General features: G+C 40.3%; 2 protein-coding genes across 2 annotated transcripts; one reads left to right on the top strand and one right to left on the bottom strand.

Moving 5' to 3' along the window:
* The first annotated feature begins 199 nt into the window (after positions 1 to 199).
* LOC105397424 (grpE protein homolog, mitochondrial) lies at positions 200 to 14,641 on the top strand. Its single transcript, XM_048629889.1, has 6 exons — positions 200 to 389; positions 1,508 to 1,658; positions 5,734 to 5,847; positions 12,025 to 12,147; positions 12,820 to 12,903; positions 13,282 to 14,641. Exons 1-6 carry the CDS (start codon positions 301 to 303, stop codon positions 13,384 to 13,386), a joined length of 666 nt encoding a protein of 221 aa, XP_048485846.1. The 5' UTR covers positions 200 to 300; the 3' UTR covers positions 13,387 to 14,641.
* LOC105398787 lies at positions 14,628 to 26,814 on the bottom strand. The gene is made up of 9 exons (XM_048629714.1): positions 26,518 to 26,814; positions 25,663 to 25,822; positions 23,142 to 25,104; positions 22,525 to 22,651; positions 21,365 to 21,515; positions 18,444 to 18,546; positions 17,863 to 17,976; positions 16,878 to 17,005; positions 14,628 to 16,484 (listed from the first exon to the last, which is right to left on the bottom strand). The coding sequence occupies exons 1-9, from the start codon at positions 26,676 to 26,678 to the stop codon at positions 14,955 to 14,957; spliced, it is 4,437 nt and encodes a 1,478-aa protein (XP_048485671.1). The 5' UTR covers positions 26,679 to 26,814; the 3' UTR covers positions 14,628 to 14,954.
* Between the last annotated feature and the right edge of the window lie 771 nt (positions 26,815 to 27,585).

Raw genomic sequence — 27,585 nt, 5'->3', positions numbered from 1 at the left:
TGAGTTCTAGTAAATGCATTCTAATGATTCAAATATTACGGAGGTTGATGAAAATGCCCAAAAATCCAAAAATAAATCAGTACCTATCATAAACAGTATTTTTTATAAGGATACTATCTCAGAATAATAACTACCAACATCATGAACTTGACAGTTCTTTCTATCTGTCACCTGTCACTGTCGTGATTGTCTGATTGTCAGTCTGTCGCTGTCAGTTCAATTTGACAGAAGATTCGAAATCTAACCTCTTGCGTGTAATTTCACACAATTTCATTTAAATTCTATTTATTTTGTTAAATAATGGCTTCGGTTAAAGCTTACACGGTTGGGAGGCTAGTGAGCCTAGTGACGAAATCAACTTACGGCACTTTGAGAGCAAGTTTACCCAGGTAAGAGTTGCGCAACCGATGTTTCTGTCTAACCTTAAATATTACAATAATTTCCACAATAAAACTATTTTTGACTATTTACCCAGCAATTCGGGCCTCAGTAAATACCCTCAGTGGTCTCATAAGTATAATATATTTCATAATAACCTTATCAGATGTTGCATCATTCGGTGATGATAATATCCTGAAACATTCAATAGTAAACCAGTAAGGACTATAATATTCTTCTACGTAGCTTGTTGGTGACAAACACTAGAGCTGGGCCCCAAGTCCGTTAAGCAATGGCGGCACAGTTGTGTGTCGGCAGCATGGGTTTTGCACTGTAGGTATTAATTATCTGCGTTTTAGGAAACATTTATGGCATATTTTTTAAAGAACTAACGTTAATAAACAGTAATAAGTATCAAGTGTTTCATATTTCACTACTGGGACTCACTAACCAAGAGAAAACGGATACCTAAAGTAGGAAAACCATTCAGAAGACACAGCATTGAGCTGCCATTCCTTAGCAGACTTGAGGCCCTGGACTAGGGTTTGTGACAGTGGTGAAGATATTAGTCACTCAGATTTGTGGTCAGTTACTCACTACCCAGGGTAACCAGCAACAAATATACATAAGGACTTATTTCAAGATAAATTCCTAGATCATTAATAATCATAATAATAACAATAAACAATAAAAATTATTAGTATAAACCTAAGTTAATAGAAGATGTGAGCAAGATTGCCACTGTCACTAGGGAAAGGATACTTAAATATCACTGTATACAGCGCATACAGTTTATATTATATCACCAGAGAATTCTCCTTTCATTCAAGAATCCAATAATAATAATGTCTTCCTAAAGAGATCATAGTATAGATTATCCTCCTAATGAGTAGATTATAGTGCCCAAGTGTAGTACACAGGAGCACTGTCTGTTCTATCACTTGTATAACCCAATTGGCAAATGATAATGAGAATAGAACTCAAGACAGATAAAATACATAATTTCAAGACCTCAAAAGCCCTGTAAACCAAAGATTTTGATATCTCTGTTTGGAGTTACTTTATGAATTTTCCACATTTTACTGATAATTTCACATAAAAAACTGCATCATTCATTGACCTGTTCCAGATGTGCCCGCCCATACAGCACAGAACAAAAGGCAGCCGACTCAGCAAATGAACAGGCTGATAAACCAGCATCCATTGAGGAATGCCACAAACAGATTGAGATACTGACAGCAGATGTCAGCAAGATGAAAGAGCAGCTAAAAGACTATGATGTAAGCTCATTGTGTTATTTCTTAACTTATATTAGGTATAAACTTCATAATCTACAAATCTATCCCGGTTAAGTTGAGACATTTTTAAATAATATACACTGGAGAATGGCATTATTTGTTATTCCAAAATTCCCACTTTTTAGGGTGAAGCATAATATGCATGCTCCTAGGAGTAAAGATAAGATTAAAAAAATATTTCATAAAATCCACTACAAGTTTTGTCAAAAAATTTATACTCATACTAATTTAATAAAAATGAACAGTATTTTAGTAAAAAATACCGTCCAAGACACACCTGATCCGAAGGTACCCATGTCACTGGCAGCTTTACCATGCTGCACAGCCAGGGATCAGGCGCGGATCCACCCATATGGGCAAGATGGGCATGCCCATCACCTAATTTGACTGGCCAGATCACACCACGGGATTTTAAGTATATGTAATAAGTAGTTTTTAATTATTTAAAACAGCCAGGAATAGAGAGCGCTGCAAAGAGCTGACTGCCAACCTTCAATGATGGAGAGGCACTATAAGAAGAAGAATAAGTAGTTTCGTTATTTGATGACTTTCGTATGGCTGTTTTTTATAATTATGTTGGTGCTGATGATTTTAGGTTATGCTAAATATTTTTTTCCATCTCGAAAACCCTCCGGATAGTTGTCAAAAACCATAAAATTTTCGGTCATGCCAAGAGTCTGGGTTTCGGCTTACAGCAAAAGTCACTATTTACGTATTCAATGAGTTTGATCTCAATAAGCCAAATAGTTTTTATCATACAGTTATTATGAAAACGTGAAGATTTTGATCAAATTCTTTTTTTTTTTATATTTGTGTAACTAACTACCTAGTTAGGTAATTTTTAATTTTGTGAGTACCTATTAACATTTTGTAGACCGTGTAACATTTTCATCGTTCGCGAGTGTGAATATCTAATAAAATTATACGAATCCTATGTTACAAGGTGTTGCAAAAAGGATATACTAAGCCGAAGTTTTGATAGTTGTCATCATCATCATCATCAGCCAATAATCATCCAATGCTAGACATAGGCCTCTCCCAAGGAGCGCCACAACACTCGGTCCTCGGCCTTCAACCAACCACTACCGACTACCCACCAAGAGGGCAGGAGGGCGTCCCACGCTGCGTTTGCCTGTTCGTGGTCTCCACTCGAGAACTCGTCTACCCCAACGGTTATCGGTTCTTCGGCAGATATGACCAGCCCACTGCCACTTCAGCTTGCACAATTTGACAGCTATGTCGGTAACTTTAGTCCTCTGACGGATATCCTCATTTCCGATACGACCCATCAGAGAAACCACAAGCATAGCTCTCTCCATAGCACACTGAGCGACTTTAAATCGGTGGTCCAGTCCTACCGTCAGTGTCCACGTCTCTGCACCATACGACATCACTGACAGGATGCACTGGTTGAAGACTTTTGTCTTCAGGCTCTGAGGAATAGCCGAGGAGAATATGTGACGAAGTTTCCCGAAACCTCCCTTGATAGTTGTAGGGGTAATTAACTATTGATAGGTAAGTATAGGATCCTTCACCAATTTAGCAGCACTTTTTTAAAATGCGCGTTGAGTTATGGCTGAAAAATCATCAATTAAAAATCTTTTTTTGTTAACCTACTTCAAAAAAGGAAAAAAGTCTTCCCTGGCACATTTGGAAGACTCTAAATCGGTTGCGAGCAAAGGTAGGCTGCTGCAAGGACAATCTCTGCAAGTGGGGTTATACCGTTGGTACCAACGTCGGGATCTTTTTTTTTATATTTTTTGATGTATTGGGTTGAGCCCCCAGGTGGTCCCATTTTTTTTTCGGAATCTTATTTCAGCCCCAAGGGGTAAAAACAGGATATGTATTTTCATTTTGGGCACCTATTATATAACCGATTCTAATGAAATTTAGAACGTAAATATAGTTCTTATAACAAAAAATATGATGGTGACCTTGAGCTGATCTGATGATGGAAACGGAAGGCAGCCAAGGGAACTCCTCAACGATATATATATAGCAACTACCTCGTGTTTAGGCTTGAATGATTCGTATTGACTAGTAGGACTTATTGGTATCAATTGCATCTTAATTTTGCAAATAAACTAAAAAAAAAAAAAATAAAGCCGACTTCATGAAATCACAAAAAACTATGAAAAAATAATTTTATGTTTAGACCAATTCTATGTGACAGTACAAATATACTTAAGCAGGTACTGTTCGTTTTTGATGTTGGTGCGGTGACAGTAGTACCCCCTTATTCATAGAGAAGTTACAGAACGTTTTAACTAATAAACTGTTTTGTCCCTCTCCGACAAAGAACAATCTGTTCTTTGACAGAGAGGGACAAAACAGTTTATTAGTTAAAACGTCTTGTAACTTTTCTATGAATAAGGGGGGTAGTTTTTAGTGGTTTTTTGAAGTCGGTTTTTTATTTTTTTATCTAAAATAGCTAGAGCAGGAAGGCTCAGATAAGAAAGCTATCCTTCCTTATATGACAAAAAAATATATAAATAAGCACCTAAGTATAAGAAATACGCATTAGCCATAACTCATCGCGCGCAAAATTTGAATTATACCTACTATGTACTATGTAAAGGATCCCGAACAACATACCTAATTATCAAAAATGCAGCGATACCGTAATGATTGTAATTAAGATATACTTGTCAAAACTATTCCCGCTTGCCACGCTTCGCCTTAAAAATTATTCCTCTGGGAATTTCCCAGAAAAAAGTAGCCTGAATTTAAGTTCAGGGTGTCAGTACATTCGTTTTGTCGTGAAAGATAAACAAACAACCATCCATCCTTTTAAATTTTTGCTTTCATAATACATATTTGGGTCCTTGGGCCCAAGTGGTCCAAGGCCCAGTACAGTTCTCCCATATTAATAATGCGCATGCAAATCTTCGCAAACTGTCGTATTCCCGGAAACACCCGAATCAGTGCCTTAAACAAAGCACTTGCATTTTGATCCTTGTTCGAAAGAAATAGTAGTCAATATCATGTGACACATAATCGAAAACAATTTGGGCGGTCGGTGGCTGTCACCGATCAGTCAAGGGTCTCAAGGTCAAGATCAATATTACTTTTGTGGAATTATAAAGAGCTGCAATTACGCATCGTTCTTGTTATTTTTTTCAAATGTGAATTTAATTTCAACTTTAATTATTTTTGACGATGCCATATTATGAGGCACATTTAAGAATAAAATATGCGTCACATTGATAGACTTCACTTTGCCAATAAAGCCACACCCAAAAGACCAAGTTTGTAATTGTAATATTATTGTGAATGATCAGCGCTGTAAATACTTTTGAACTGAGATTTTAATTTTTTTATATAAACCTGTGTTTGAAATCCATTTCTCCTTATAATATAAACCTTGTGTTATTCAAACCTTCTTTCATCCATCTTTACATCAGCTTCAGTAAGACACTTGAAAAGTACCTACTGTAACATTTTCGAAGTAAATTTTAATATTATGGAATATTATGAATTATCGAATCAAATTTCGTTACTGATAAATCAATTATCTCTTTTAGCACCAATTACATAATTCTACTAAAATTTAATGAAGAAAATGCACTTAACCACTCTAAATACATAATAGTTTTCTAACGCTCGGGAATACGACTGTTGCCGAACAATGACGAAGATTTCTATGTGCATTATCAATTTTGGGGAACTGTACAGTTGTATACGTTAAATAATATTTTTTGGCGTAACACAAAGTTTGGTCGGTACAAAAATTAACTAACCTAATGTTTATCAGTACTTATTGTTTTTTTTTTTTTTAAGAGATATTGCATTGATCATAATAATTATGATAACTACCAACATACAAAAAAACTGTTATGATCAAGTACCTCAAGACGAGGCAAAACTACCTTTTTTGACTTGCCCATCACCTATTTTGAGGTCTGGATCCGCGCCTGCCAGGGATAGCCTCTGCATCAGGTGTGCCCCAGAACAATATCCTAGGCTCATTAAAAATTTATTTAACACCCTGACTTCACCAACAAAATATACAGAAAATAAATAATAACTTCTAACTAACTTGACTACAAACCCACAGGACAAGTACAAGCGCGCGCTGGCCGACGCGGAGAACACTCGGCGCCGCATGACCAAGCAGGTTGAAGACGCCAAGTCCTTCGCCATACAGAGCTTCTGCAAGGATCTGCTTGATGTGAGTACCACACATTGCTATTGGCTGTAAGTCTGCCGGCATCCGAGGAGTCGGCAAGCCGAAGGGAATCGTGTAGTATGGATTCTTCACTATTGCCTGTATTATGTCACTGTATTCTAAACTGCGAGATTATCTACGTAAATAAAGATGGCATGCAGCAGGCTCTGCAGACATTGCTATATAGCAGTAAGTCCACCTTGCATAACGAAGTACCTTGAGAATGCGAATCCTTTGCTATAAACTAAAACTGTTTCCTTGATAAAATCCTAAATTTTTTAGTCTTTGGGGCTTTCTATTCTATCCTATTCTATTCTCTGTGGGGGTGCCAGCACCTGCACCTGGCTCTCTCGAACGGAACCCTTGTGCATATCCCCAAGGTCTAAACTGCCTTCCCAAGCTTGGACCATTTCCCACCACGCTGGTCCACTGCGGGTTGGTGGGTTCACATATCTAGATGTGCTAAATCTAGATATGCAGGTTTCCTCACGATGTTTTCCTTCACCGTAAGAGCGATGGTATACACTGTAGACATTATATATACATGTCGGCGAAGGTGAGGGGTTCGGCAGTAGCTCTCCATCTCCATCAGACATAGTGGGCGTGCAATGGGATCCGGGCTTGATGGAAACACTCTTTGTAGGCAATCACTTGATTTATTAGGTAGGTGCACTTCACAGAATACAAGACAGACTATGATACGAAACGTAGGGTACAGGTCGATAGCGCTCGGCGGTTGGAAGGCAAGTGAGGGAGCGCAGCTCTGCTCCCACCTGCTGCCACGCGCCCCACCATAGACGCTGTAGAGCGCCGCCAGGCGGCGCTGCTGCGCTTCGTATCCGGGCGAGTCAGCGGTGTCAGTATCATGACTGTAATCATGACTTCACCGACACGGCCATCCTGTGATGCACACGTCCTCGTGTGTGTTATTCTGTAACAAGACACAGCGAACAGTATCTTCACAAATTACTTAGCCTACTACTATTTACAATGCTCTACATTAACACTATGCTTATAGTAGGTATCTTAAAAGAAAACTAATCAACTTCTTTATTAACAGGAATGAATAAACTTCTTGCCACACAGACACATTGTATCATTGACTAATCAATCTCTAAGTTCAAAAACTAACATCTTCAGTACTCTTTCATTAAGCTTTCATGAACCATAATCAAATCGAATCAACCTCTCAACGGCTCATCGGCCAAAGCAATCACAGTTGCATTCTCATTACGCGCCTCCCTCCAAGGGGATCGCCGAGTCAACCTTTGACTCTCCACATACGGTTCATCATGAACCCGACCTCCGCCAGAACTATACGCCTGCCGCCTGCCCACAGACTATGCGAACATAGATGCTGATTTCTACTAGACTACGACTACGTATCAGTCTCTGGTACGGTCTCATTATCACTCATTATCACTTATGCAAGCTTAATTATTATTTACAGGCTCCTCAACAGCCTCTTCATTCAACTCCGACTCATCGTCCTGAAACTCTTCAATGATACAAGGTTCTGAGGGCATCTTTCTAAGCCTATCGTGTGCGTACTTGTAAGTACGTTTCGAATTCAACGCCTTTAAGGTGTATCTGTCACAATCTAGTACCTCTATCACTTGGAATGGGCCTTTATATTTAGGGTCTAACTTAGTCTGGTTTCTCTCTTCATTAGCCAGTAATACAAAATCTCCTACTGAAAATTTGCTAAGTTTGGCCTTTGTGGAATCAAATCGACGCTTCTCATAAACAGCTGAATTCTTAATAAGTTGAGCAGCTTCAACTCTAAGTGCAGGTAAGTCAACCTCTATTTCGTCATTACATGTCATAAGAGTCAATGGTCGCGCAACTTTACCAATCATGAGTTCTAATGGACTCGCTTGAGTAGTACGGTTTACGGTGCAATTAATGGCGAGTTGTACTTCACTTAACGCGTCTTGCCAGGATCGGGTATCGCTAGTTTCTACAGCCGTTAGCATAGACTTTAGTACGCTCATAGTTCTCTCTACCTGCCCGTTAGCACGCGATGATCCGGTTGCGATTAAGTGTAACGAAATATTACTAGCATCACAGAACTCTTTAAACTCCTTACTGGCAAAGCATCGTCCTTGATCCGCTATGATCCTTGTTGGCGCTCCAAACAACGCTACGCTATCTTTAACAGCCTGTATGCTACTAACTGTGTCAATTCGTGTTGTGTGAAAGAGCAGAGTGTATTTTGTGAAGCCGTCAACTAATACGAACGCGTATTCTTTTTGGTCGTTCTTCCCGCTAAGTTTACCGGTTGCATCGATGTGGATAGTGTGCCATGGCGTTGTTATCTTAGGGATTGGATGGAGCTCCGCTTGAACTCGGCCTGAATGTGATTTAGCTACCTTACATGTAACGCAACTATCGATGTACTTCTTTACGTATCGCGCCATGCCTTCGAACCAATAATGTTGGTACAACTTTTCCAATGTTTTGTCGGAGCCTAAATGTACTAGAGACTCATGGATATTGTTTACGACAGACCACCGTAGAGCTTTGGGTAGAATAGGCAAACATCTCGTGCGTCTATTACGCTGAACCTTCCTATGAAGAATCCCTGCTCGCACGTCGTAAGTATTGGCAATGTCCGCACTCAGTGTACCATCATTGAGATCAGTTATTAACTTGCTAATTTCGGGGTCACGTTTTTGTTCAGCAATTATCCAATTATTTGTAACTTCTGTAAAGTTAATTTGTTTCTGCTCTACATTTGAAGCTACTTGCGGTTGTAACTTTACGCTCGACTCTACCTGTGACTCTATGCTCGGGACTTCGCTAGCGCTTAAACTTGACTGAACGCAGCTGTCCTGGTTTGCGTTTCCGAGGTTTCGTGAAAAGAAATCTACGTGTTTCATGTACTGTCCGGCTTTATAAACGACGTCGAAATCAAAAGATTGGAGATAAGCCCACCATCTTTGGACCCGCGGTGTTAAGTCAGCTTTCTTACTAGAAGACCTTATAGAGTTGCAATCTGTTACAACTGTAAATTTACGCCCGTGTAAATATTGTCGGAAATGCTTTATAGCATTAACTATAGCTAGCGTCTCAAGTTCGTAACTATGATACCGCGACTCCGCCGGGGTGGTACGCTTGCTGAAGTACTCTATTACGTGTCGCTTGCCGTTCACAATTTGAAATAAAATAGCGCCATAGCCGTTAGCACTCGCGTCAGTATGCAACTCGACGGGGTATTCTGGATTGTAAATCATCAACACAGGTTCTTTTGTCAAAATCGAAATAATCTCCTGTCTAATTTCTTCATGACGCGGCTGCCAGATAAACGAGACATTTTCTCTGGTAAGATTGTAAAGAGGTCCCATAATGCGCGAAAATTGCGGTATGAACTGACGGAAGTACGTAGCTAAGCCTATAAACTGTCTTAACTGAGTTACCGTTTCTGGTGGTGGCAATTCGGTAAGGGATCGAACCTTACGCTTATTAGGTTTTATTTGACCTGCACTAATCTCATATCCTAAAAATTCTAGTTCAGTTTTTAGGAATGAGCATTTATTTAAATTTAAAGAAAATCCCGCCTTCGTAAGTGTGTTTAAAACGACTTCAAGCCTTTCCAACCCTTCAGTGATCGTTGCAGATGGAATTAACACGTCATCAACGTACACAATGACGTAATCATAAGCCAGAGGGCCTAGCGCTTTAATTATCGCTCTTTGAAAGACAGAAATGGCATTACGAAGACCAAAGGGCATGGACAAGTACTCAAACTGCCCGTCAGGTGTAATAAACGCGGTTCTTTCGATAGATTCTTTCGATTTGATAGGAATTAAGTGAAATCCACTTGCGCAATCTAGTTTAGTGTAGTAATTAGCTCCCTGTAGACGTCCAATGAGGTCAGAAATTAGCGGTAATGGGAATCTATCAGGCACCGTGTTGCTGTTTAGTTCGCGGTAGTCAATGCACATCCTATCACTACCATCGCGCTTTTTAACCAAGAGAGCCGGGCTCGCGAATGGGGAACTACTCGGACGGATAATATCCGCTTGCAATAATTCGTCTACGCGGTCACGCATTATTTTTCGCTCTTCCGGGCTGAGGCGATAGGGACGCCGTTGTACTGTACGAGTGGGGTCAACAAGCCGAATTTCAAGTTCTCCTGTAGTTACGCGAGTCTTAGGCATACCCGTGACGAAATAATCAGAATTACGCTCTAAAATATCTACCAACTGCGGCTTATTACTGTCGGGAATATCCGTGTCGACATTTTGGAAATCATTTTTGACCGATAATTCGATTTCACAACTAGCTATCACTTTGTGTTTTTCTAACTTAAACTCAGATGACGTCATATGAACTGCAAAGCCTTGATTTAAAATTTCGCGACCAATCATTATCTCATTTTCTAATATAGCGTCAGGCACAACATGTAGCAAAATTTCTAACACATTATCACCTATCTCAATGACACACAGTATTTGCTGGATGCTGACTGTTCTTGATTCACCAATACCCTTAAGGTAAACAACGTTATTATAACGTTTCCCAGAAAATTTACGTGAAACACTCTCTTTAATCAAAGAACACTCAGCACCAGAGTCATATTGGAAAACGAAAGACTGACCTTTATGATTAAAATTTCCTGTTGGTGCTTCTACGACGCACACGTTGACACGACGCTCAGCATTGGGCCCGCCACCGCTGCCACCTCTGCTGGCGCCCTGGGCCGCTGGACACCGGCTCGCGATGTGTCCTGGCTCGTTGCACTTAAAGCAAATGATCTTGCCCGATGTAGTTGGCTGCTGCTGTGGTCCACTTCGTGTAGTTGGCACGGCAGGATTGGTCCATTTCTTGCTTTGAACCTCCTTGCCACGATGAAAGCACTCAGATTGCTTGTGTCCGATTTTTCCGCAGTGAAAACACATTACAGGGGGTAGTGTGGAAAATTTGGCACGTTTGAATTCTGGTGCGATTTTCTGATCCAGGGATGAATTAGCCTTGCGTTTTAGGAAGGAAAACGCTTGTAGCTCTTGCTGGAATCGATTACGAGTGCCGATTTCAGTTGTGTATGCCAAACGATGTAATTTCGAATCGAATTGCGACATGTGAGCGAGCACTGTTGATACGGCGATCTGCTCCACAGTTTTTCCTTTCCAGTTGTTCAGTAGGGAAGTGATTAGGCGGCTTCCATAAGAGGCTAGTGTCTCGCCGTCCTTGGGCTTATTATTGTTTAGGTTAATGAGCGTCGCAGCTGAAGTTTCGACAGACACGAATCGCGCAACGAACATTTCTTTAAATTGGGTCCATTTCATACCTGCATACGATATCTGGGCAAGCCATGTCGATGCCACGCCTTTCAAGGCCTTGCTGATTACAACAACAAGCTGGCCTCCTTCTAGCGGCTTGTCTGCGAAGCACACGTCGGCAGTCGCACACCATGCACGTGCGTCTGCATCAGGTTTTTCAGGGTCGAACTCCGGAAGCGTGATCTTGTAGCCAGCACTCGGTCCAGGTTGCTTGAGTGCGGCGATGAGGGCTTTCATGTTCTCGTTCTGCATCTCGAACATCATGCGCCAGTTCTGCTCCGTGGCACCTTGGTCGCTGCTGAGTGGTGCTGATGCTGCATTCGCCCGTTGGGATCCCACTTCTGATGTCGGCGAAGGTGAGGGGTTCGGCAGTAGCTCTCCATCTCCATCAGACATAGTGGGCGTGCAATGGGATCCGGGCTTGATGGAAACACTCTTTGTAGGCAATCACTTGATTTATTAGGTAGGTGCACTTCACAGAATACAAGACAGACTATGATACGAAACGTAGGGTACAGGTCGATAGCGCTCGGCGGTTGGAAGGCAAGTGAGGGAGCGCAGCTCTGCTCCCACCTGCTGCCACGCGCCCCACCATAGACGCTGTAGAGCGCCGCCAGGCGGCGCTGCTGCGCTTCGTATCCGGGCGAGTCAGCGGTGTCAGTATCATGACTGTAATCATGACTTCACCGACATACACATTACACGTATTCAGAAAACAACTCATTGGTACATGTCAGCGCCGGGATTCGAACCCGCATCTCTGGCGTGAGAAGCGGGCGCTTACCCGACTGAGCCACCACCGCTCTTAGTCTTTGGGGCTTTCTTCGAGGTAGAGTTTTGATTCAAAATAGTATTTAAATGTCCTCCCCTAACTTATCTCTATATATCTCCCCAGATAGCAGATACGCTGGCGGCGGCGGCGGAGTCGGTGCCGGAGGGCGGCGCGGCGGGCGAGGCGGACGCGGCGCTCAGATCTCTCCACGATGGAGTTAGACTGACTAAAGCACAACTGACGCAGGTATGGAGATAATAATAGATTGGGGTTGTAGTTACCTCCCCTAATAGCAGATAGCTTGTAGCCGACCAGGCAAGTGCGGCGATCTGATATTAAACTGTGATTATGCACAACGGGCGCTCCGGGCTCTGCACACAGGAGTTAGACTCACCAAGGCACAGCTGACGCAGGTATAGTTACCTACACTTATCTCCCCAGATAGGAGATACAATGGCGGCTAAAGCGGGCACGGATATCTGTATGATGGAGTTAGACTGACCAAGGTGCAGCTCACACAGGTAACCCAGGGTGCTTTTCCAACACAGGTGTACTATGCCGTTTTGCTGCAATGATGTGAAAGAAATTCGTTCCCAGCAGTGCTATGCTATGTGAACAAATGAATATGGTGTGGAGAATGTTTAATGAATGCATAGCAACCTAATAGCAACAAACGCTAAACACAACGCGCGCAACGGACTACTTTTGAGTGCTTCTGCGGGTGGTCTTTAGTCCCCCGGCTTTTTTGTTCCCTACTATTTTAGGCTCTAGACAGCAACCTTTGTTTGTTTTTTTATTGTATGATTTTTCGTATTTTCTTGTTGCTTTGTATCATTTTCTGTTTATGTTGTTAGTATGCCAAATACCTAAATGTTTATTTATTTTAAATATTTTTTCATGTCTCGTTGTTTTTTCCAGGTGTTCACGCGGCACGGGCTGGTGTGCGTGTCTCCGCTGCGCGAGAAGTTCGACCCCAACCTGCACGAGGCGCTGTTCCAGCAGGTACACTAGCACACACTCTCTCTCTCTCTCACACACACACACACACACACACACACACACACACACACACATAGCCTTTTAGGCTACATTGAAGAATATATATTATTAGGTTAGAAGGGCAAGCGCCCGCTTCTCACGCCATTGATGCGGGATCCCGGCATGAGTTATTTGGAATTAAATTTTGCTATCTTACGGTGAACGAAACAATCGTAGATCTTGCACATCTAGATTCCTGGATTCTAGATACACATCCACCCTAAGTGAATTGTACTCATTCAAAAACAGCGATACGGCTCGCAACTTATCTCGTGAGTCCTTCGGGGATAACAGTCGTGAGTATGTGTATGTAAATAACCTTACTCCCTCTTTACCCTGCAGGAGGTGGAAGGCGCGGAGCCCGGCACAGTAGTAGCAGTGAGTAAGGTCGGCTACAAGCTGCACGAGCGCTGCGTGCGGCCCGCGCTCGTGGGAGTGGCTAAATAACGTGGGGCTGATGATACTTTGTGAGAGAGAGTGGGCGGTTGACATGTTGCTGTGAAGATTGTTGGTGATGTTTGAGTCTTTATATTAGCGCTCTATATGAACAAGATGAAGAGTCAGTGCGAAAGAAACGTTGGACAAATAAACACTCCACTCCACATTTTGAAATTAAACTCGCATCTAGCAACATGTCAGAAATTATCCTGGTGGCAATTGAAATACCAAAATTAGTCGAAAAATTCACATACGAACAATAAGTGTTTACATAAAAAAAATTAACGCAACGCTATTTGAAGAATGTAATGGTGTTTTCCGATTTTTTTTAAACTTCTAGAACAAAAGTTGTCCAGAATGTCGACATGCATAGTATGCATAACTTTATTTAATTTTTATGTATAAAGCATTTATTATATTCAAGTTAAGTTATATCCTACTGGAACTACACAAAGCATATCTAGTTATTTTATAACAAAATTATGGTTCGTTTAAAATATTAGTTGTATCTTGTATCACAGCAAAACACACAATTAATCCTATATTTTTCCCAATTTTTCGAAGAAAATATAAATGTGAAAACGAATTTGATGTAAATTTCATTGTTGTTATTTTTGTTTAGGTTACTTTTCGTAGCACGAATTTTATGAGACACGAATGATGAAAAATGTTTGATACCTGTGAGAAAGCCTAGAAAATAATCCCATATTATATGTTACACTATATGATATTGTGCCTTTGTCTTCATAGTATGTAAATCAGAAGAAAAATCGGTCTGATTTCTGTCAATCTGCCAAAAAGTCGGTGTAGTAGTCATTATTACTTGCGATGTATAAAGGCACAATAGCAACTTGTGGGGTTTATTTTGAGCTGACATTTTGAAATATTCTTAACAATTTATATCACATCGATGCATATTTTTGTACAAGACAATTCACACAAGTTTACCTAAACAAACTATGAATTAAGAATTTTGTACATCGCCTAAAATTAGTTATTTGCCTAAAATACTAACATATCTTATACATTTTATTGTTGAGCTTTATACTTACTGGAAACAAAAATACCAAATGGCTCTGTATAAAGTTTATAATTTAAGATGGTTAGTATTTTACGAAAGAGTCACATAATAAACTTAGTACTTTCCATACATATTTGAGTGTTGTATGATTGTATGAATTTGTATGAAGTGTGTCCGCGTAGAATGGTGGTAGTTTATTAGTTACTTATTAAATAAAAGCAAATAAATGTTAATTGTTTAAAACACTATTTTATTCAACGTAAAAATACCTACCTAATTGAGCTATACAAAAATTTGGTCTACAAATAACTAATTTCAGTTTTAGTGCACAAATAGTAATATCTTATTTTAAAATATTATAAAAAAAAAGTTATGCCAGGCCCATGCCAAACACATACAGTTGGTAGAGTCATAGCATCACGTTTTACACCCAACATAACTTTGACGAACTGTTAATTCCGACAATACTACAATTCATTCTTACAAAAGACGCGATAGTGGCGCCATCTATGTCGCTGTGGGAGAATGCACAAATCTTTCCTTCTTCTAATTATAACTACTTAGTACTCTTATCTTCATCCAAACTAAAGTTAACTGGATTCCTGACTAGCCTTCTAGACCTAGGCTGAGTTTGAGCACTAGCGGTAGTCCCTTCAAGTTTACCAGGACTAGTTGCCCTCCTAACTGACCTTCTATCTTTCAACGCGGTCAAAGACCCAGTTTCTACTTTAGACACCCTAGATTTAGACTTGGGGATACCAGATTTCACTGGCACTTTCGTATTCTCCTTGTTATTAACAGTTTTAGTTTTCGTATTTTCTTTGTCATCAGTTGTTTTGGACGCGTCAAGTTTTGCTGAGGAAAATTCTTGCTCCAAATTCTTTATTATATCTTTTCTTAAAGATTTTTTGGCGTAGGGTTTCACCGAAGTCATTGGCGTGAAGAATTCATCAGTTACAGGAGTAGCGCAAACTTCTTTCGGTGTGAAAAATACGCTGTCGTGTACTTTAGATGTGTTTGCTGCGTTAGGAGTAGATATCTCCTGTGTCACGTTACTTTTACTTTCAACAGAAGGTTGGGTCAGTAAAATAGACGGTTTGGATCTAGTTGGTCTTGGAGTTATTGTTTCTGGGACAGGTTTAGCTGTTATTGGAACTGGAATTTTGAATTCTGATCGTTTCGATGTCCGCTTTTTAATTTCATTCGCCGGTGGGTCTTCCACTACTTCGTCTAAGTTCAGTTTGATAACTTTTCTCTTAGCATTAGGTATTTCTTCACCTTTGACGATGATTTTGCTTGGTTTAATATCCGGAATTACCTTTTGTTCTGGAGTTTTCGGTGGTTCTATTTCGTTATTCTTTGTTGGAGTAAGTTTAAGGCTCTCTAACTCCTTTTCTAAGCCTGTAATTTCTAAACTGTGCCTTTTAACTGTTTTCCTAATTTGCGCGGATGCACACGTCAAATTCATGACTTCGCTCTTCAAGTAACTGTCTGGGTCTCGCATTTCTTCCATCAACTCGTGAATTCTGACGATAAAATCATCAGCTTTATCTTTATTCTCCATGTACAACTCAAAAAAGGCCGCCTCAATCAAGATATCAACTTGTATCTGTTGAAACTCCTCTTTTAACTCATTATCGACGATTTCAATTATAAACGGCTCATAATTCTTCGCTTTCAATTCGCGTTTGGCTAAACTCAACTTGAGTTCGACTAACCCGAACATTTTCAGCACACCATCGAAATAATTCCTTGCCAATTCTAGCTCTGATGCTCTAAAATACATTGAGGCTTCCAACCCAGCCGTTTGACAGGCCAACAGGAAACAAGATGGCGTCTGACAAGCGTAGCATAGACAATCGCCTCTATGAGATAGGAATTCCGGCATTTTGAAACCTGGCACTTGTATGCAGGGTAAAGATGGACTGATTTGGGTTTTTTTGAACATTACGCAGTCCCTCATGGGGTCAACCAGTTGGGGTCTTGGGGTTTCGTGCTGGGGTTTGGTGTTTTGGCACAAAATGGCAGATTGTGATTCGTTGGTGGGCAGCCCGAGGATGAACTTCAGACGGTTGTCGATCTTCACCTGTTGAGAATGGAAAATAGGTTAATAATTGATGTTATAAGAACACAAACAAAGAAGTTATAACAAAGTTTTTTTTAATGTGGACTTACTATTTTACCTTTAAGGACATAAGCCTCCTCCAAGACTGGAGGGTTATTGCCATAATCTCATAAGTTGGAGACATTTTTTACTAACTATATACGAGTACCATTCCACGGGGAAAGAGATCTGACAGAACCCTTATTACATTCAAATAAGGGTAGTTTTTGTTTGTATCAGATGTCTTTCCCCGTGGAATGGGAAATAGTAGCCTTAAAAAATAATTCAAACCTGAGCATCAGCACTAAAGCTCGTACACACAACACTAGCCATCAGCCTCGCCGCCGCCACCGCCGGCGCGGCGCCCAGGGCGGCGGCGGCGGCGGCGCGCGCGCGACGCCACAGTTGCACGGAGCGGCAACGTCGCGCGGCGAGTAAAGAGGTGGCTTGGATGCGGAGTTTGATGGTGAGGCTTCGGTAGCGGCGGGTGGACCAGCGGGTGGCTAAGAAAGAAAATAAGAGAGGTTAAAATTGTTTGTGTTATTTGCGCGCTGACCAGTGGGTGGCTGTAAAGAGGTTGAGGTTATAATAAATTGTTATAGTTTGATGGAGCGGCAAATTCAGCGAAATTCTAAAGGAGCTGGAGGAGGTATAGGTGCGCTGTATGATGAGTTAGAAACCATGTTATCAAATATTGTACGGAGCGGCAACGTCACAAGGTGGTGAAGAAGGAGGTATGAGTGCGTTGTTTGATGGTGAGACTTTTGTAGCGGTGGCTGTAAGCTGTAAGATAAGAGAGAGACGTTGTATAGGTGTTGCACGGAGCGGCAACGTTGCAAGAAGGGAAAGGTGTGGTATGAGTGCGCTGTTTGATGGTGAGACTTTTGTAGCGGCGCGCTGACTAGCAGTAAGATGAGGGATTTGGGTTAGTGCACCCTTTTTGCAACGACCCGTAGAAACATATAGAAGAAATTGGTTGTTTTTTTTTTGTTTTTAAAAATAAACGAAGAATTTAGAGAATCAATAATTAATAATAATAATAATAATATGTGGGGACATCTCACACACGGCCATCCGACCCCAAGCTAGGCCGAACCTGTGTTATGGGTGTCGGACAGCTGATATATTTACACAAATATATAGATAGATAGATACTAATTATAAATATCAACAGCCAAGACCCGAGAACAAATATCTGTGTTTAAACAAATATCTGCCCCAGCCGGGAATCGAACCCGGGACCTTCGGCTCAGCAGTCAGGGTCACTAACCACTACGCCATTCGGCCGTCATATTATTCTTATTTAACGCTATGGCAGCAGACGCAGCTATGTATCTACAGGATTATATAAATAACTGACCGTTGTTGCTGACAGTGAGGTAGTGTCTCTGAGCAGCCACCACCGCCGCGAAGCTGGCGTGAGGTCCGAGCAGCGCCAGCTGCGCCTCTAGCAGACGACCGATGGCGAGTTGCACTGCGGAAGAGAAACAACAAAACATTGATATAGTATGGCCGTTGAGAGAATGCGTTTATGACATTCGAAATACCATAGATATTTCCCAAAACAAAACACTAAAGGTATAATTATACAAATTTAGATATTGTTTGACTGTTTTTCTGCGCTGTCGATCTCGTTATAAATTAATAAAATTTTATTTTAAATCAGCTTAACAATGTGTGGTAAAACAGTCTCAGTCCATTATTGTATTACCATTAAAAATATTGAAGGGATGTTTAGAATGGTATTTGAAAGATTTATAACGCATTTATCAGCACTTAACGGTAAAACTCTTCGTAAAAAAATATTTTTTCAACCATAAAGTTATTTTTTGGCTTAAATATTATTTGAATTGTCATCTTCCAGTAGGTAAGTAGTTTTAACAGAGACAAAGCAATCAGTTACAATTAGCCTCCGGACTATATAACATAAATAGCACTTACAATCAGCCTCCGGATTCGTCTCCAAAGTCTCCAGTAGCTTGGCCTGCGCGCACTGAACTAGCTGCGCCGCCGCCGCGCGCCGCCCGCAACGCGCTTGGAATATCTGTAACAATAATAATAATAATGATTATTCAATTATTTATTTATAAGAAGGCCCTGGACATATTTTGTAGTATGCACTGGGATGAGGAGGCTATGGACAGGGATAGGTGGAAGAACCAGGGAGAGGCTTTTGCCCAGCAATGGGTCACAATGGGTTTATTAAAATATATGCAGGCACATATTCAATTCATCATCATCATCTCGCTAAGTGTTCCGTATCCGATAACGTTGTTTATAAGTTGCCGTTTGTATAGAAAACAAGTACAGTCCGAAAAGTTGATAATGCTTTTAAAATAAAATCTTATTTTGTAATAAAGAATGAAATAATGATATTAAACGCTACTACATAACGATTTTCGTAAAATAAACGAAGTTTCTCATTAGTGTAACGAGAGTATCTGATATGCAGATAAAGAATGCCATATACCTACATACCATATACATATACTCACAGCAGCATCACACACAAACACTATGGCTTATAATATATACTTATGATACTTAGGAGAGTGTCTATAGGGGTTCGCTTTAGCTAAAGTCTATATATAGTACTTATATTAGATACTACCCCCTTATTCATAGAAAAGTTACAAGACATTTTAACTAATAAACTGTTTTGTCCCTCTCCGACAAAGAACAATTTATTCTTTGACAGAGAGGGACAAAACAGTTTATTAGTTAAAACGTTCTGTATTTTCTCTATGAATAAGGGGGTTAATTGACAGATTTAACTGACTTAAGAGAGTATCTATAAGGATTCGCTTTAGATAATTTAAACAAACGAGCGATTTAGATTCGAGCACGACGGGTTTTGTACCATAGTGTATAAATTGCGCTTTTTCCTTTTGTATTTCGTGCCGTTCTATTACGTTAATCTACTAAAGATACTTAAGCGCGTGACATCTTTATCTACTTTGATAAGCAGCAGTTTCGTTTATCTACATAGATAAACGAAACTATCTATCTTTACCTAGATACCTAAACGAAACTATATCCATCATTATCTACATAGATAAACGAAACTGTATCCATATTTATCTACCTAGATAAACGAAACTGTACCTATAGCGATTTTCGTTAAATACAGCGGCAGCGGGCGTTGTTGTAGCGTTACAATTTTATTTATGTAGATAAAGGACGCCATGTATAATCTGTAGGTACATGTATATATACTCACAGCAGCATCACACACAAACACTATGGCGGTATCGGTCCACACTTGCATCCCGCCCACAGCCCGTAGTCCGGCCGCTAACAAACGCTGTGATTGCGCGGAGGGTCGAGACCAGTGCGGGAGACAGACGACCACTTACTGAGAGAGTGTCTATAGGGATTTGTCTTTAGCTAATTTAAACAACAGAGTGATTTAGATTTGAGCGAGACGGGTTCCGTACCATTGTGTATAAATTGCGCTTTTTCCTTTTGTAAATTAGGTTTATCTACTAAAGACAATATTAGAGCGAGCAACGTCTTTATCTACCTAGTTAAACGATACTGTATCCATTTTTATCTACCTAAATAAATAAATCTGTATCGCGATTTTCGTTAAATACAGCACCGGCGGGCGTTGTTGAAGCGTTCCACCATTTTTATGTAAATAAAGGACGCCATGTATAATCTGTAGGTACATAGGTATATATACTCACAGCAGCATCACACACAAACACTATGGCGGTATCGCCCCACGCCTGCATCTCGCCTACAGCCCGTAGTCCGGCCGCTAACAAACGCTGTGATTGCGCGGAGGGTCGAGTAGAATGCGAGAGACAGAGGACCACTTACTTAGGAGAGTGTCTATAGGGGTTCGCTTTAGCTAAAGTCTGTTTTTTTATAGTAGATACTAAATTGACAGATTCAACTGACTTAAGAGAGTATCTATAAGGATTTGCTTTAGCTAATTTAAACAGAAGAGCGATTTAGATTCGAGCACGACGGGTTCCGTACCATAGTGTATAAATTGCGCTTTTTCCTTTTGTAAATTAGGTTTATCTACTAAAGATATTTAAGCGCGCATCATCTTTATCTACATAGATAAACGAAACTGTGTCCATCTTTATCTACGTAGATAAACGAAACTGCTGCTGTAGATAAACGCGATTTTCGTTAAATACAGCGACGGTTTTAAAAAACGTCGCCAATAAAGAGTGTCTACAGTGTTGCTTATAGGTAGGTTTAGTCACAATTTTATCATATTACTCGCATTTTTGGATTACATATTTTCGGATTTTTGTCATTAATCTAGTAATTTACAGTATACTCACAGCAGCATCACACACAAACACGACGGCGGTGTCGCCCCACGCTTGCATCTCGCGCACAGCCCGTAGTCCGGCCGCTAACAAACGCTGTGATTGCGCGGAGGGTCGAGACCAGTGCGGGAGACAGAGGACCACTTACTGAGAGAGTGTCTATAGGGGTTCGCTTTAGCTAAAGTCTGTTTTTTTATAGTGGATACTAAATTGACAGATTCAACTGACTTAAGGAGAGTATCTATAAGGATTTGCTTTAGCTAATTTAAACAGAAGAGCGATTTAGACTCGCGCACTAAGGGTTGTGTATAAATTGCGCTTTTTCCTTGTTTTTCGTGCCGTTCTATTACGTTAACCTACTAGAACCGCAGACATTTGAGCGCGCGACACCTTATCTACATAGATAAACGAAACTGTATATATATTTATCTGCTTAGATAAACGAAACTGAATCGCGATTTTCGAAAAATACAGCTATAAGTGGCGTTATTTTAGTGTTACGGGTTTATTTACGTAGATAAAGGATTCCATGTCATAATCGGTATAATCTGTAGGTACAAATATACTCACAGCAGCATCACACACAAAGACGAATGCCGTATCGGTCCACGCCTGCATCTCGCGCACAGCCCGTAGTCCGGCCGCTAACAAACGCTGTGATTGCGCGGAGCGACGAGTAGAGTGCGAGAGGAGAAGCCCTGCGTTGAGTAGGTATGTGTCACTGGAAGAAGAGATGGGTAATTTATTAAAACGCGAGTCAAGCTGAACACATAAATAGTGACTAAAATAATGACACACCATCTTATTCATAAAAAAGTTACTGAACGGATTAACTATTGAACTGTTCTGTCCCTCTCTGACAGAGAACAATTTGTTCTTTGACAGAGAGTGACAAAACAGTTCAATAGCTAATCCGTCCAGTAACTTTTTTATGAATAAGGGGGTGAGTTTCCATGTTCGTTGTCTTAACTTGTTTGCCAGGGTGTGGATCCTTACATAGTGGATGATTGTATTTGTATTTTGCTGTTCCATACTTAGTTGCTTTAGGTTACGGTAAGTTGATTAAATATTTTCAAAATTTATAATTTAGTATTTAGTGATATAAATATTTGTTGGTACTATAAATACTACAGGGATATAGTTTTATGTTAAGTGCTACTTCCTTGCAGATGTTTACCCAGCAACAAGCGGAGTATGAGTGGAGTCTAGCATTTCAGGTGAAAGATTAGTGTTTTCCTGTTCAGTGTAGCAGTATAGTGTATGAATGACAACCATGAGTGAGGGAGTGCCCATTCAAAACCTTAATAGGTTTAAGAGCACTGTAGGTATGTATTATTAAGAAATATTATAAATAAATGAACAATAACACACCGCACTATGGTTAGTGCGGGTATGTCAATACTCACACATCACTCGCAGCCAGCGCGCAGCAGCAGCGGCGCCAGCGAGTGCAATGTTTGCAGCGATGGATTCAGGACGGACTACTGTTGACTAGCTGGAGCGTGCTTATTGTAGACTATGCGTTCTTTGTTTAGTGGTTTTTAGGTGGAATTTCGGGCATAACTACAAAACTTAGACAGTGTTTAACAGATGATTAGCGCTGTCAAACGCCTGACAAATCTGACAAAATTCGTTTTAAGCGTTTATTAAACAACGGCCTATTATTTTGCAATACAGTTAGTCATATAGGTTTAAGGTTAGTACTAATTTAGTGTGGTCTAGGTACTCACACATCACTAGCAGCCAGCGCACAGCAGCAGCGCGCGAGCTGCAGCGCGGGCGCGCGCGAGTGCGGCAGCAGCAGCGGCGCCAGCGAGCGCAATGTTTGAAGTGATGAGTTTAGGATGGACGGACGCGCTGTTTGAGAGAGAGGATTTGGGGTTTTACTTTTGTTATGTATGGTTGTTGTAACATTTATATAATTTGTAATTTATTATTCAGTTAGTAATTCTATTCTATTCTGAGAAGGGGCGAATTTCCTGGACGTGACTCTCTCGAGTGGAACCTATGTTTCAAAAGTGTTTGTGTAGCAATTTTTACTACTCATATCGTCTATTTACCTACAATTTGGGGTTCAAACTTCTCTATGACAAATAGGAGCTGGTTACTGGGATATTAAACTTACTCAATGTAGTAAAGTAAAAAACCAGCAAATACGGGTAACGCGGATTGCATGCCATTGTCCCGCGTCCCGCGTAAATAAAATGCTTGTATGAAAGAACTTGCGGGCGTCACGCGTGCGGGATAATTCCGCGTGCGCGATGGAATCTGCACGATATGAAAAACACCCTAATAGGTAGTTACACAATAAAAAAAATTAAAAAATATGTGAATGAATGGCACTTACTTTTCTTCAACTCCGGCTCAATCCTCATCAGCACCTCCACAGCCTCCACTCCGGCAGCCAGCGCAGCGCTCTCCTGTTCCACCGTCCTCCTCACAGAGATCTGGTCCGGGTCCGTCACAGACTGATCTGACTTCCATCCGTACTTCGCACTGGCATCAGCCAAGTCATACTCACATTTTAACACCAACATTACACATTTAACTAGTAGTTCTTCTGGAGTTTTTCCTTCAAAGTTTTCTAGCAATTTAAAGATGATTTTGGAGAAGTATTCGCTGTGTATCGTACGGACAACTGTTGGCGTTTGTATGATCATTTCGTATAACACCCAAAGTATTTCGCTTTGGTTCTCTGTAGGGTGTAAGTCGGTATGTTTTCCTTCATATAATTCGAGTAGACACGACCATATACCGGCTATGGGTAGGATTGAAGGCCATAGTTTAGCGTACATAGAAAACTCATGCTTCAAAAGTATACTTAGCTTTAAAGGACGTAGAAATGGACTTAAATCTCCGTAAAAATCGCTTTGAATGGCGTTTTTAAATGCGTTTAAGACGGTAGTGAGTTGCAAATGTTCTTGAGATGCTATTTCTTGACTGTCCTCAAGGTTTTCTTCTGGCTTCGCTTTAAGTATCTTTGCTTTGATGTCGATAACTAAGCTTATGTACTTTTCCGAGCTAAGTCCTTCGGGTTGAGCGAAGAAGAAGCTCAAATATGCACTCTGCAACGCTTGTTCGTAGAGTTTAAAATCCAATTCGCATATGGATTTGTTGTAAAACCCCCTGCTTATGTTTTTCAGGTCCGATTCATTCTTGTAATGTTTGATTTCTTCTTTCAAATACAAGTCGAAAGTTTTTATTGAGTATTCGTAGAGAGAGGATTTGTTGAGAAGGATTGCAGTGTTGTGTATGTCAGTTTGGGCTTTTTTCAAACATTTCAAGTGATTATAACAGCCCAAATTCGCTAGCTCTTTCATAATATTATGTTGCGCTTGAATCAATTCATAGTAAAGCGGTAAAATCGTCGTAACATTCAACTCTTGGCTTAAAGAAATAGAAATGAAACTTTTTACTGAAAACGATAGTCTCAAAGAGTCATGCAAACCAGTTTTAATATTACAGTTATCGCATTTCAGCAGTTGTTCAGTGTTTCGCAACTTTTTCATCAGCAACATCATCAGTTTCAGGCAATTCTCTTGACACTCAATATTAAAGTGTTTGCTCCATCGTCTTTTATCAGAATTCAGTACAGAAAACTCTATAAACAGTCGAAGCATCTGATATATGTATGGATACGACGCTGTCATAGCTTTTTCGTAGCCAAGTCTCTCTGTACTCTCACAGGAATGCACCATCCCACGCAAAACCGTCTCAGTGAAATTCAAGTCTAGTTGCTCCTTCATTAAGTAGCAGAATGCGTTCAGGTAGAATGTCTGCAAGCAGTGGTAGATGTCGGACTTATGCCCTAGAAGAGATATACTCAAGCGCACAGCTATAGGCAGAGTGGAGTCTTTGAAAGCAATCTTTGCGCTATTTTCAGCTACAACATAAAATGCCTCACTCAGTTTTGTGTAGAGATCAAACACATCTTTGTCGGATAGAGTTTTGAACTTTTTCAAATCGCTTTTTTTACTTATCGCCTCAAATATAGCTTTATAAGCATCATTGACTTGCTTAGCATAGTGATCGCTGTACAGAAAATACAGTTTTTTGACGAGAAATATCAAAATGTTGCTACAGAATTGTGCAGTGTCATATAAGTGTATGATTTTCTCTGTGTCTTCGACAAGTTTTGGTAGAAGTTTGATGATTGCTCGTTTTCCAGCCTTTAGCTTCTCTATGTACATTATTCTATCTACTAGTATGTTCCAGTAGGTCTTTATGTATTCTTTCAGGAGGTTTTCAGCTTCACACTCGAAGGGCATGTAGGACAGTTTCAGGATTAGTTCTGGAGCTTCTGTGGAGTCCTGTAATGTAAAAATATACATATTACATCATATCAAATGACTTTTTGCAGCACATTTGTACTCACATGATACATTGCGAACATCCTAACTAATTTTATAAATGCGAAAGTAACTGTGTCTGTCTGTCTGTCTGTTACTCTTTCACGCCAAAACTACTGAACGGATATGAGTGAAATTTGGTATACATACGGTCTAGACCCTGGGAAAGAACATAGGCTACTTTTTATCCCGGAATTCACACGGGAAAACTTTATAAGGCGAAGCGCGCGGGAACAGCTAGTATTACATATTTTAAAGTTTTGGTAGCTCAATGTTTAAGGTAAACTGTTTTGTATGAAACACTCAAATTGAATACCCCCAAAGTCAAATAATACGACTGGCTAATCATTTAACCACAGTGACATACCCTAGTCCAGTTCTAGAGTTTGTCACTGACATGCTAAAAAGTATTAAACAATATACAAAATACATTTAAAGTATGCTACATAACACATAATTATGTGCAAACAATGTTTGATTACATAAGGTGTTTGTAAAAAATTATATTCTATCTCTCACCTGTTTCACAACATGCTTGTGTATGTGGTACACGCAGGCAAGGGTCTTCACGCGATCAGCCGGCCCCAGCGCACGGGTCTCCCTCACGCAGTCGACGCTCAGCGAGACGAGGTCCTTGCTGCTGACGGTAGCCCGCCAACTTGGTACCTTGTCCAAGTTTCTGGAAGTATTCGAGTGGTAGATATAGAATAGAATGATATTATAAGCGGACTGAATTAAATGTTTAAAGATATGTTTTTTTTTATGTCCACAAAAATTAAGTAGCATTATTATTAGCACCTATAGCCCATAATAACAGCCCCTAAAGAGCATAAAAAAAACCAATATATGCAATACATTTTTCATACATTATAAGTTTTTGTTATATTAATTTAATGCTTGAATTTCCTATGATAGTTTTTGATAACCATTATTGTTGTTTCAAGGAGACTACAAGGCGAAGACTTTGGTAGGTGGATCATTCTTAAGGTCATATATGGGTGAATAGGGGTGATTTCTACCAGAGATTTGCAATATGCACTATACTGCAATAACGTGAAATACATCCATCTCCTCCCATGCTATACTATGTGGAATAATGAATATAATTGGTAGACATAGCAGCATAGTATATCACATCTCTGGTAGAAAAACACTCTTTAAAGTCAGTGCCTGATGGTTAAAAATTGAGGGACGGTAAGGTAGCCAAGAAATGGATGTAGACCACCAGCCAGATGATCAGAAGACAACGTCAAAGGAGGCAGTGTTTCAGAGTAGCACAGGACCGGTAAAGTTGAGGTACTTATAAGGAGGCCTATAACCAACAGTGGGCGATAGATGGCTGATGATTACGATGTGAAATAAAGTGATAATTACCTGCATAATATGCATAAAACATTAACTGCGAACGACCCTCGATCTTTGACTGAGAGTTTTGGAACCAAACTTTTGAAGTCGTCGTGCACATTCAGCAAGTCCGTTAGATCGGTTTTGGAGCCGCTTGCTTTCAGTTTCACCGCAAATTCGTTTGCCTCCATGTTTTCGATGTTGAAATGAAATAAATCCCAAAATTACAAACAAATTTCACGGTCACGAAATGCGAATTACCTAAATTGAAATTTATTTTGAACACAAAGCGACCGTTGGTAATTTTTATGAACTGTCAAGCTGTCGAGCGACGTAGTTAGTTTACTTACTCTATGGAACTGTCAAAAATGTAGATGCCACAGACCAGCATGTCCCGTAGGCCGCATTTTACAAAATGCCTAGGCGGATTAGCAAGCAGATGCGTTCACATTCACATGACGGATTTTGCAACGCACTAGGGATGTGCAAATGTTAAAATGGCTTAAAGGCGCCGACACACTAGCGGACGTGACGCCGCGACTGATAAGTGTGCACGGTCTTTTGGGCCATTTCGTGCCCGATCGCATAGACTAGAATCGATCGCTCTCGGACGTCTAAAACCACTTCCGATAGTTTCATAGAGAAAAGAACACTACGTACCAGACTGGATAGTTTGTTGTTATTTTTAGGCTATAACTAGCTGTACTTCTTCCAAACCATTGAGTATGAATGGTCTGGAGACGAAATAGGCAGACGTTCCCCTCTGGCGGGGTGGTAGGCCAGAAAGGCCCACCGATTTATAAAAACTAGTTGCAGTCTCAATTTTCACTAGACTCAATCTAGTTGGCAAAGTGTTCGTTTCATAGAAAATGATTTGTTTACATACTAAAATGACAGCTTCAATTCATAGAATATCCGGATTCCGGATTTGATCACAGATTTGGTCATGGTTTATTGTTATTAGCTGTTTCCTAGCAACCAATGTCCAAAAAATGCAATAGTGATGTACCGGTATGTAGATATGTATTAATCGACAAAAAAGGTCATAGTTGGGAAGCGTCCGTAGTCGAATTGGCTTCAGTAATCGTAACTGATCAC

Source organism: Plutella xylostella, chromosome 24 (genome assembly GCF_932276165.1).
Source record: "Plutella xylostella chromosome 24, ilPluXylo3.1, whole genome shotgun sequence".
NCBI classification, from domain to species: Eukaryota; Metazoa; Arthropoda; class Insecta; order Lepidoptera; family Plutellidae; genus Plutella; species Plutella xylostella.
The sequence above is the reverse complement of the archived record's forward strand: the minus strand, read 5'-3'. Positions and strand labels throughout refer to the sequence as shown.

What these genes read in the sequence shown, in the direction of transcription:
- LOC105397424 (XM_048629889.1), top strand. Translation starts at nt 301, where the DNA reads ATGGCTTCGGTTAAAGCTTACACGGTTGGGAGGCTAGTGAGCCTAGTG. An exon ending in AGCAGCTAAAAGACTATGAT is followed by an intron (nt 1,659 to 5,733) that starts GTAAGCTCATTG and finishes ACAAACCCACAG; the next exon opens with GACAAGTACAAGCGCGCGCT. An exon ending in CTAAAGCACAACTGACGCAG is followed by an intron (nt 12,148 to 12,819) that starts GTATGGAGATAA and finishes TGTTTTTTCCAG; the next exon opens with GTGTTCACGCGGCACGGGCT.
- LOC105398787 (XM_048629714.1), bottom strand. Translation starts at nt 26,678, where the DNA reads ATGGAGGCAAACGAATTTGCGGTGAAACTGAAAGCAAGCGGCTCCAAA. An exon ending in ACAAGCATGTTGTGAAACAG is followed by an intron (nt 25,105 to 25,662) that starts GTGAGAGATAGA and finishes TTTACATTACAG; the next exon opens with GACTCCACAGAAGCTCCAGA. An exon ending in CCTCACTGTCAGCAACAACG is followed by an intron (nt 17,006 to 17,862) that starts GTCAGTTATTTA and finishes TTTCTTTCTTAG; the next exon opens with CCACCCGCTGGTCCACCCGC.